General features: G+C 34.3%; 1 protein-coding gene and 1 long non-coding RNA gene across 3 annotated transcripts in view; one reads left to right on the top strand and one right to left on the bottom strand.

Moving 5' to 3' along the window:
• LOC112703389 (tRNA (mnm(5)s(2)U34)-methyltransferase, chloroplastic) overlaps positions 1–4,174 on the top strand; it is a 7,752-nt gene extending 3,578 nt beyond the window's left edge. Inside the window, exons 3-7 of one of the 2 annotated variants that reach the window (XM_072199612.1) lie at positions 131–323; positions 617–690; positions 2,160–2,315; positions 3,414–3,506; positions 3,682–4,174. In XM_072199612.1, coding sequence (XP_072055713.1) covers positions 131–323; positions 617–690; positions 2,160–2,315; positions 3,414–3,506; positions 3,682–3,805 — 640 coding nt within the window. In that variant the 3' untranslated portion in view covers positions 3,806–4,174. The remainder of the gene's footprint in view (positions 1–130; positions 324–616; positions 691–2,159; positions 2,316–3,413; positions 3,507–3,681) is intronic. The other variant, XM_025754811.2, reaches the window with a different exon arrangement.
• A 677-nt stretch (positions 4,175–4,851) lies between these two features.
• LOC140174512 (uncharacterized) lies at positions 4,852–6,015 on the bottom strand. The gene is made up of 2 exons (XR_011864121.1): positions 5,641–6,015; positions 4,852–5,324 (listed from the first exon to the last, which is right to left on the bottom strand). It is a non-coding gene; the product is annotated as an uncharacterized lncRNA (long non-coding RNA).
• Positions 6,016–11,362: the final 5,347 nt, after the last annotated feature.

Genomic DNA, 11,362 nt, shown 5'->3' with positions numbered 1-11,362 from the left:
AAGTAATCATGAACATTGCTTGTTAAAGGACTCTCGTGGCATCCTATTGTATTGTTTTCACTTTGCAACTTGCAACCCTATGGCATAAATTTTGTTACTTCTGCTACTTACCATTCATTCTTTGTTCCAGGGTATGGAAACATGTTGTCCAGAAGGGAGACACAGTCCTAGATGCCACTTGCGGCAACGGCTTTGACACCTTGGCAATGCTCAACTTGGTTGCTGATGATTCTCGAAAAGGTTATGTATTTGCATTGGATATTCAGAAAGATGCTTTAGATAGTACTTCTATCTTGCTTGAAGAATCACTAAATCTGGATGAGGTGAGAACTGAAAATAAGTATAAAGTATTTTCAGCTCTGGTATAAATAAGTTGGCTATATTTCATCCAAAAAAAAAGAGGCTATATATTATACAGACAAATTTGTCCAGATAACATTTGGTGCTGCTTCAAATTATTCGGTCTCAGTTTTATGTGCTTTTCTTTTATTATTATATTTGAAATTCTTTTGTAGGGTATGACTGTATGTTATTTAAGTATTTAATACTTTTAATTTCAATGTAATTAATTTAGCAAAAATTATGATCTATGTAACTAATTGCAAAATATATGCAGAGACAACTTGTCAAGCTAGTCAACATCTGTCATAGTAAAATGGAAGAAGTGGTTCCAAGGAATGCCTTGGTTAGGTACTCACTTTCCCTAAACTCAATTCCTATGTTCACATTTTGTGTTTAGAAACTAATGGTTCTACACAGTTGATGTAATTGAATTAGTTTAATTGTAATCACCAAAATCTAAAATACTTCATTCAATAGGTTGTGTTTGTGAAATGAATTCCTAATTACTCTGCAAATCTTTTGCTTCTTTTTCCACGCCACCAAACCAGCACCTCACATACACACACTAAATTTTAGCCTTAGGTCCAAGTTGGTCTCATTTGAATGAATCCTATCTCAAAATCTATCTCAAAATTTGAACACAATGAAATATATAAAGATTTTTTCGATCATACTATTTCCACAAGCATTTTTGGATGGTAGAGTCTATGGTGGCTTTCAATAAATATGGTGGCTATGGTAGATTTACAATTTTGGCAACATTTAGAAAGTGCTATTAAAATTAAAGTAATACTCTTCAAATATTTGAAAACACTTATTAGTTTGAAACTTAAAAGTAAAAAATGTTGCAAAAATATAAAAAGCATGACGTTAATTTTAGCAACATTTTTAAAGGGTTACCAAAGTTGTATAGCTACCGTAGCTACCATAATGATAGCCATCATAGCATGCACTTTCTCAGATTTGGGTTGGTAAATGAAGAAGCTATGTCAACCATTGAATCTTAATCTATTCAAAGTGTTCTACTGTCACTTTGCAAATGCTAGTATTTAAAAAGCCTCATGCTATTTAACCAATATATTATACATAGGTTTCCTTCATCAATAACTATTATGATTGTCACTGTATCAAGTATTTTTTCAAATCCAATCCAAGCATTGTACTTTTGTTAATTTTAGTATTCCTAACTTCAGCAGTGAAGAGGAGAGACAAATAAAATAATATAAACAGATATTCGTTTTCTTTATGATGATATGGTCTCACTAATTGTGAAAGAAAGGGGGATAGTTTTGACAAAGTTGCTCTGCCACCAATGAAGTGGTGATCCTAATGGTGGTGGGTTGAGATAAGGAACTGATGAATAGTATTATAAGAAAAAAGATATTAAAAAAAGGGCACCATGAGGGGTCTAATGGTGTGGGATTTAAGTTGTATGCATAAGATCCGAGGTTCAAATCTCATTACTATCATTGTATCCAAAAGGGAGAGAGGAAAGGGAAAAAAAGATAAGAAGGAAGGATGTGTGGTTCTTTCCTTTCTGCGTTCCACTCTGACGTCATATGAGTAAAACTAAACATTTTTTTATAGGATCGGATGGCCTAAGATTGTATGTTAAATTAGTATTTTCTCATATTTCCATGAGATGTGAAAGGAACTTTTGGTTTATCAGTGTTATATTCTTGAACTGAATATTATTAATGTGTAATCTTGAATATCAAGTCCACTTATGTACTTACCATGTTTTAGAAGCACTTATCATGGTGGTCACTTTTAAAGCTGTGAGCTCTATCTTAATGTGCCACAATACTTCCTTTTAGGCTTGTTGCCTTCAACTTGGGTTATCTTCCTGGTGGCAAAAAAGAAATAATAACAAGGCCAGAAACAACTTTTCTGGCACTGGAAGCTGCAGAGAGAATTCTAATGCCAGGAGGGCTTATCAGTATTGTGGTTTATGTTGGGCACCCTGGTGGACGGTAATATTCCTGTCTCTATAGTTTGTTTCCATGTTGAATTTTTTTGTAAGGCACGATATGCTAATTTGGCATCAATATCTTAACTGTATCTGTCTATCTGAAGCATGATTCGCCTCGGCGAAGTCTTGAACATTTCAATAACCAATAGTTAAGTTATTTTGAAGTAATTAAGTTCAATTAATGTTTGACAAGTGCAGCCATCTGCTCTGCTTCCTCGAAAAATTTCAGTAGTGATTTTGACTAGATAATCCTTTTATAAATTCTCTTTTTAGTCTCATCCACTGTTCATTACCTTAGATTGCAAAAGTAACCATGAACATGTATTTTTTAGCACTGGGCTTTGAAGTTTCAATACCTTGTGGGATAATTCAGTTTCATTGGGTCAACAATTTGGTTTTTGGATTTTCTTAGTGCTTTTGCCACTCTACTATAGGTAGCAGTGGGACTGTTATGGGTCCTGCTCGGTACCTACTGTATACTGCAAACTTGCAGGTCGCGTTCGCATGTGATGGCTGGCGAGGTTCTTTCGGTACCTAATGATGGAACCTCGGAACCTCATCAGCCAACGAGTGTCCTTACTCTAATGGTCTGCTTAAGAGATAGTAGTGGGAACTCTTGAATTTTCCAACTATTCAATGCCTTAGCTTAAAAATCTTACTATTTTTGTTAAACATTTCCTACTCTCGGTTTTCTTAACTAGTATTCTTAGAAAATTAGAGTATTGATTAACAAAACTCTTAAATAATTCTTGTATGAAAAAAAAAATTACATGAACAACATATGTTGCTTGGCCTTAAACAATGCTTATTCGCCCTTTAGTCATTACCATCGCTTCGCTTCTCATTATTTGGTTCTCCTCTCTTTACATGTTATTCCTTCGTTCCCAAAACAGTATTTTTCACTTTGTAAATTCTTTGAAAAATTAATATATTTTGACAATGCTTTTAGGAGAAGGCAATAGTTTTTTTTTTTTGTTTTTTGTTTTTTTGTTTTTTTTTTTTTGTTTTTGGGAAAGAGAGGAAATAGTTATTGTTCTTTCTGCAATAAGGAGAATGCTCATTCATCTATAACATGGACTTATATGTATAATATATTCAGAAAGAAAGCCTTGGAGCAACAAATAAGTTGTCTCCGTGTGACCTTAAAGTCACATGTTCATGCAGTGGAAACAATCATTGATGTAATTATCAGGTTAGGCTGCTTACTTTATACCCTTTGGATGTGACCTTTCTGTGAGTAACGCAGGATACTTGTGACCTTTCTGTGCGTTACCCTAGGCTGCCGCTTTTATTATATGTATATTGTATAACATATTACGTAACTAACAGACATACTTTTCACAAACACTGATGTTTTATATGTGCAGGGAGGAATTGGAGGCTGTTGAAACTTTTGCTGCGAGAATGCCTGTTGAGAATTGGATCTGCTGCAAGCTCCGAATGGTAAACCGACCGTGTGCTCCTGTACCAATTTTTTTATTCCGAAGATAATTTGAATATCTCATGATTTCTTGAAAGGTTCAGTCATGGACATTTATTTGAGTATTGCTGTATAAACACTCGAGTTTGACCGTCAAAACTGTTGGATTTTTAGTTTAGTTTTCAACTTCAAGTTTTCAAAAAAATAATAAAATAAAAGAATAAAAAATGACAGACAAAGTAAAGAAATACAATTGGATCTCGAAAAAGCCGAGGTCACACCCTCACAGGCAGTCACAGACTCGGGATCTGCACCATGGAAAGGACTTGGGTTCTATGGACGCACATGAGGGTAATAGATAGAATATCATGTACCTATTATTCTTTAGGAAGTATTTATTAGTAGTTAACTAAGAGAAATAGGACTTTTATTATTGTTGATGTTGTTGTTTTTCTTTTCATTATTATTATTATTATTATTATTATTATTATTATTATTATTATTATTAACATGTGCCGAGAGGAAACAACTGAGAGTTTTATTGAACCTATTTCGTATAAACTCTACTATTATAATTAACATTTTTTTAGCACTATTATAATCAACATTTTCTAAGAAAAAATGCGTGACAATATTTAAACCGAAAGTCGAACATGACTTAATCTTCTTGGATTGAATAGATAAGAAGTTACAGGTATACTCTGGGTGTTGACTTCAATTTTGGTGTGAAACCTAGTTGTGAGAACTGAACTGATCAATGAACCGGTAAGATGATTGGTTCACTGATTTAATGTTTGATTGGAGTTTAACCGGTTTAATTAAATATTAAATAAAATTATTAAAAATTTAATATATAATTTTAAATATTTAAATTAAATAATTTATAAACTAATAAAATTAAAAATTTTTCAATTTCACATAATAAATTATACATAATTTATCAATAAAAATTCATAAACAATTTTAAACATCAAAATTTATAACTAAAATAGATCAAGACGCACCTAAATAACACACACAATGTTCTACCAACAAAAAAAAAATTCAACAATCAAGTTTTCAACTTAACAAAAGTACTAATTATCAATACTAAAAAAATCAATAACAATTCCCATAATGAGCGACAACATCATTTCAATACCATAATTAGAAAATCAGCAATAAATCTAGGCAACAATTCCCATAATTCTGATTTCTAAATCAAAATACACATTAGCAACAAAAATTAAATTGAATCTATAGTTGGTAGCAACTCAAAAAGCACTACAAGATTGATGCATCTTGAAACCAATAAATACTGTAATGGCTTCATAGATCTTCGAAGCCACTGGACAAGGTCACCAAATTTGGCATAGGTACAAAATGTAGAACATTTATCTCAAATTGGAATGTTGATCATTTTCTCTCTCTGATAATTCTAGCTTGTCATAATTATCAACTACCAAAGTATCTAACAGAGAAAAATGTTCAATATCATAGCAAACAAAATTATTCCAAGTCACAGCAAACAAAATTCAAAATGATGGCGAGAGATGGCGAGGGATGAACGACAATGACAGAGTAAACTCGCAGTGACAGTGAGAGATGGAACTGCCGGCGAAGACAAAGAGAGATTAAGCAAACAAAATGATTTCAAGTCAATGCAAACAAAATTCAAAATCAAGCTAACAAAAATCATGAATAAAATTAAGTAATTAACCAAACTAAATGATTCCTAGTCACAGAAGATAAGATATAATATAACATCACAAGGGTGGATGAATATTGTAACAAAGACACCAAAAGTAACTAGAATATGAAATCAGAAATCTCAGAACTTGTAATCACAAGAATGAATAGCGCAAAACTCAGCCTAGAATACACAAATAAATAAATACCACAAAATGGAGAAAAGGAGAAAACCTACCTAACGGCGGCGAGGGAAGCACGAACAGAAGAGACGGTGACGGAGGCACGGTAAACACAGAGAGCACGTTCGAACAGAGGAGACAACGTCAAGCTCCTGCGACGGCGCTGAACTTCCACACGCGATGGGGCTGAGGTGGCTGCGGTGCTGCCGTGGGCTGCTCGATTGGAGGTGGTGGCTTTTATGGTTTTCAGAGAAGAGAGGAGAGACGAGTGGCTTCTATGGTGAATTGGTGATTTAGGGTTCAGACTTCAGCACTTTAGCTTTTCTTCCTTTCTTTTTTTTTAATTTTTATAGACAAAATGACGCCATTTTAGAGGGTATATTTTCGAACCGAAAACCCTCTAAAAAACCAAACAATTCTACCAGTTCACCAATTAATCGCTGTTTTGATTGGTTTTTTTTATCGGTTTTTTGTCAGACGGTTTATAAATTTATTCGGATCGACTAGATGATCAGTTCCTGATTAACTCGATTAAACCGGTCGATTCGATTTGGTTTTCAGAACCATGTGTGAAACCATCAAAGAACACTTCAGAGATGAGTAACAGAGTTGACCACTGGATTAGAGTAGTTAAGTTAATGATTTTCAATGCTTGGCTTTTATTTTAGTACAGCGAATTCAACTTGACTTGGTCCTTTTAGGTTTTTATGTTACCAATGTCAAAGTACTGAGTTACATACTTGAACTTGAAACGGAAGACACTTTAAAATCCAATTCACAAACAATTTTTTGAGTGAAGTCTTCCTGTGTGTCTGAACACCTTATTGGTTTCAATGTTTCATGGTGAAAGAGAAAACTAAAAGAAGTGAAATACAAATCTCATTGTCAACCTAATAGTTTTAAAATAGAATAGTGCAAGACAAGACTTGAGATATTATTGATTAATCAATTGGTAATACAAAGATGTTGATAGTGACAATATCCATGTATAATTGATAGTGTCAATTAGGGATGGCAACACTATTTGAATTTGTGAGTATCTATTTCGCCCTTGTCTGTTCGGAGTGGATAATTATCCGTCCCTGTATTGGAGCGAATTTTAACAGGGAGGGTTCTTGGATGGGGTGAAGCGGAGTCGGGTTTATATTAAATCCACCCCTACCTATATATATATATATATATATATATATATATATATATATATATAGTAAAATAATTAATAATATTATATTATATTCAAATTTTTATTTTAATTTATGTTATGTATGTAATGATAGTTATATAAATTTTAAAATTTAGTTTTATTTGTTGAACTTTAATAATTATAGGGGCGGGGCGAGTACCCGCAGGAATAGGTATCCACAGAAGCGGGTTAGGACTTAACTTTTTACTACTTATGATAAAAGCGGGATGAATTTGATGTGGATTATTGTAGGGCGGAGCAGGGTCGGGTAGGACAAAAGCCCATCGCTACCGACCCCATTGCCACCCCTAGCGTCAATAACAGTGAGATGCGAGCCTACATGGTAAGAAATTTACACTTTGAGTACTTGACCAAATTTACACTTTGAGTACTTGAGATTATTACCACCAAAACCAACCATGAAAATTTATTGTTTCTAAGCAACTCTTTCATTGATTCTTATTCTAAACAATAGTTTTCTCCAATCTGATATCATCTCTTCTCATCAATTTCGACCTAATTGCACTTCTTCTTATCACCCCTTTATTTCAATCAAACGATCACTTTGAATATGAAAACTCCAATGTCAACAACCGTCTTCCATGATAAGACCTCCACTCAGGAGCAGCTTGCACCACCCAAATTTTCTTTATGGGTTTGTGTTGAATCCATGTTCCTTACTAAAGATCTACTCTTACCCAAGAAGAACATAGCTGAGATGCTTCCAAGAATATAGTTGGAGGGAGGAAAATTAATAACTTTACCTTTTTTCTTCCTTGAACATGAGCTACCTGTATTTTTTCACTTGAGCTATGTACACTGTGTCTCAGACTGTTAGTATTAATATGCTACTTCAAGTAAATTTATGTCATGCTTTTTAAAAGAAACAATTTCCTCTTTCCATGTGGTGCTGCCTGAGATTTTGCTTGTTGCTCCTTACTCATTCTATTATAGATTGCGACAATCTCAATAGTCAAAACTACCAATAATAGAATGAATCATTTCAGTGTAATTCCTGTCTTCTCCTTCTTCACTCCCTATGTCCAAACTCCAGTAGTAGGAACTAGAACAAATTATTTTTTTTCATATTTCATAAATAGACAAAAAAGTAGTCCCTTTCTTAACACAAACTTTGAAAAAAGATAAGCATATATTAGCATAATTTTGAGACGCAAGGTGAACAATTGAAGAATTTTGCAAGTATAGATGATAGATATATAGTATTGTACAATTTGTAGATAATTAATTATTAATTGAATGTATTATAATTAATTTTAATAACTAATATACTAACATCTATCAATTAATTGATTTACCATGTCAATGTATCTTAAAAGCAACTATGGTAAGTGTAAAAAAAAAATCACTTATCAAATCAATAATTCATATAAAATATAAATACAGAATATATATTAAAAGTGTGTAAAACAACGCATATATATTTAAAAATACATAATAACTAAATTTGATAACTTATTTTAACGTACACAAATCAGTTCTCTCAAAAATATGCCACTGTTGTTTGGCACAACATTTCAAAATATTTACCAGACCCATATGGAATTTCTTTCTATTGATATTTAGTGTCTAGTTTTTACTTCTATTCTATTCATTACTACTCATACGCAAAAGAAAAACACCAACTATTTACCATTTTTCTTCCGTTTTTATTTTATCTTAATTCTCTTTATTTAAGCTACATCCTATCTACCATTCTAAAAAAATCACGTTGTTTTACAAATTGAATAATATTGTTTTGAGGGTTACTTGAAATAGGATTGTTTTTAGTTCTGAACGTGGAGTACAAATTCTTTATGAGACAGTGTCCGACTTCTGTTGATATTGAGGTGCTGCCGTATGAATTTTTCGTGAGGAGGTGGGAGGTGGTATCTGCAAGGAACTCTGATATTTAACTTAGCAAGGGTTTAAAGCATGCTTTTAGTAGATTGGATTCTGAATATACTTGAGAATATCAGTGTATTTATAGTAGAGTTGATAACCACCTTTCAGAATAGTTCCACCTTTGATGGTGGATAACTGTTCCTTATTTTTAAGAAAGTTGTTAATATCTCCCTTTTAGATAAGTGAGAAATATATTAGGAGTTAGTTACTTATTTAGATAAGTAGAGTTGAGCTGTTGTCGTTGTGCCCGACGTATATAAGGTCTTCGGGTAGGTGTAGATGAGACCATCTCTTTTAGGTGGACTTCTATTCATTTTGGACATGGCTATATTTTTGGGGCAGGGTATGAACAATGTCCCTGTTTGAGTCTGAACATTTATGAGGTCGGGCTCGAGCATTTGTAGATTAGACCGATTTCTTGTGGATTGGCACATTTAGGTCGGGCATTCGATGTGTTTTAAAATTTGAGGTGTTATGTCCTTTTGTAGTTCTGCGCCATGAATGAGGGATCACAAAATTACTCTTTTACCCCTAGTCCCTTATAAGTACCCAAATTCTTTTCTTTTTTTCGTTTCTTTCTGAAAATGTTTTTACTTCCTTCTTGCACAAAGCTCTTCATCATCTTTGTTACAACCATTTTCATCAACAAGGTTTTTCCATCTTGAAACTTTTGCTTTTCAATCTTCATTCGTGTTTTCTTGAGGAGTTTTTAGAATGTTCGTGTATTTATGGTTACGTGTGCTTCTTTGTTTTCACATTCAATCAAGGTTAGTTTTCGCCTTTAATGTTTATTTTTCACACCTGTGTTTTTAGTTAGATAATGTGCTTCTGGTTTTGTGTGCAAAATGATTCCTTGTTTGAACTTTATTTGATGCTCTTTTGAAGTTGTATCTTCATGGTTGCGATGGTCTTTCACGTTCTTTTTTTGGAATTTATTTTCTTCTACTATAAATCTATAACTATAAATCTGTGTACCGTATGTGGGGCTCTATACTTTGCCCCCAAATGGTTCTGTTCTTTTACATCTGAAAAACGGTGGCATTTTTATTAAATTGGTTTAATTGTTTGTTCGCAAGAGGTTTTTAAGAACTGTGAAGTTTTTTCATGTTGTTAAAGACAACCCGACCTCGTGCGAATTTGCCTGCATATTTTTGTTGTTGTTCCCTAATTTCTAACTTTGTGGTGATGATCTTCTTTTGTTGTATTGTAGGTGTAGTTTTTATATCTCGTTCAGTAATTCTCACCATGTCGTCTAATTCCCGTCCGACTTAATTTGGGTAGACGTATTTGTTCTTTCTTTCGTTTCTGTTATTGATCATGAGTATGCTGAGACCCTTCGTAGGTATCATAGGTTGTGTGAAAAACCGGGAGGATGAGCGTAGATATGAGGTCATAGTGGTTGATCCTGAAGAGAGGATTTGTTTTCTCCAACTTGACAAGTCGGAACGTCATTTCATATATTTGTATGAATACTTTTTTACAAAATTGCGGGTTAGCCTTCCATTCACCGACTTTGAGTCCGAGGTCCTTAGGCTTTTGTAAAGTCGCTCCTTCCCAGCTCCACCCCAACTCTTGGAGTTTTCTGAAAATTTATCAACTCCTCTGCCGTGAACTCAACATCCCTCCTTCAATTAAAGTTTTCTCTTGCTTTTTTATTCTTACCAAGCCCTTTAGTTCCAAAGAGCAAGGCTGGATCTCCTTCCGAGTTGTTCAAGGGAGGAAGGTCTTTTGCCAATTTTTATGACTCTTTTCATGACTTTAAAAATTACTTCTTTAAAATTCGATCTGTTGAGGGTGTCCGACCTTTCTTTCTGGATGAGAGAGATGAGCCCCTTTTTAGCTTGTACTGGGGAAAAATCCTATAGTTGTTAAGTATAGTTTGGATCACTTGGACGAGGTTGAAGAGAGTGTAGTTGTCTTATTCCAAGAGTGTTGGGGTCAAGCTCCTTATTTGGACACCAAGAAATACTTAGGAAATCCAAGCCAAATCCAATATGAGCTAGGTTGCATTCTTTTCATTTTGTAAATACAATTTTATTGTTTGTTTTATTGGCTAATGTGATCTAACTTTAATGTCATGCAAAAAAAATAGCTGGGAAGTTGGCCGCCATGAAAACTCTTCATTCTGCTAAGAAGAAAGCTGTTGCCCAAACTATTCAATTAAAAGAAGCCGGCGAGTTGGGCAACCTTCCTTCTCCTTCCAAGTCGGACTTGGGTGTTTCTGCTCCCTTAAAGTTACTCCTGATCCAACTCCTCCTCCTCCCATTCCTCCTTCTAACTCTGGTAATCAAATAATTCCCCTTGTGCCTCATTTTCCCGAGCCTAATCCTAAAAAACGTAAGACTTTTGAGTCAGGAAGCGTTTATGAATCGGGCTTTGATGGTATAAAATTTTGTGAGAAACACATTCTTTCATATAACTTTATTAGCATGGATGATGTTTTCATAAAGAACCATCTTCAAGTACTCGCCCAAGGTGGAACTCAGACGGCCGAGGTATGCTTCGGTTTGCTGAGGGAGTTGGAGAAGACTCCCTTAGGTGCCACTCAACGCTCTTTGGCTGACCTGCAAGATGAAGTGGTGTCCTTGAGGGAGTCCAAAAAGGAGTTGGAGGGTGAAAAGGAGGCACTTGTTTCCAACCTCGCCAAAGCTCGGGAGAGGGTGAAGTAGTCCGAAGCCACTTGTGCCATGGTG

The sequence above is a fragment of the Arachis hypogaea genome, chromosome 7 (assembly GCF_003086295.3).
Source record: "Arachis hypogaea cultivar Tifrunner chromosome 7, arahy.Tifrunner.gnm2.J5K5, whole genome shotgun sequence".
Classification (NCBI taxonomy): Eukaryota; Viridiplantae; Streptophyta; class Magnoliopsida; order Fabales; family Fabaceae; genus Arachis; species Arachis hypogaea.
This window is presented reverse-complemented; position numbering and strand designations above follow the sequence as displayed.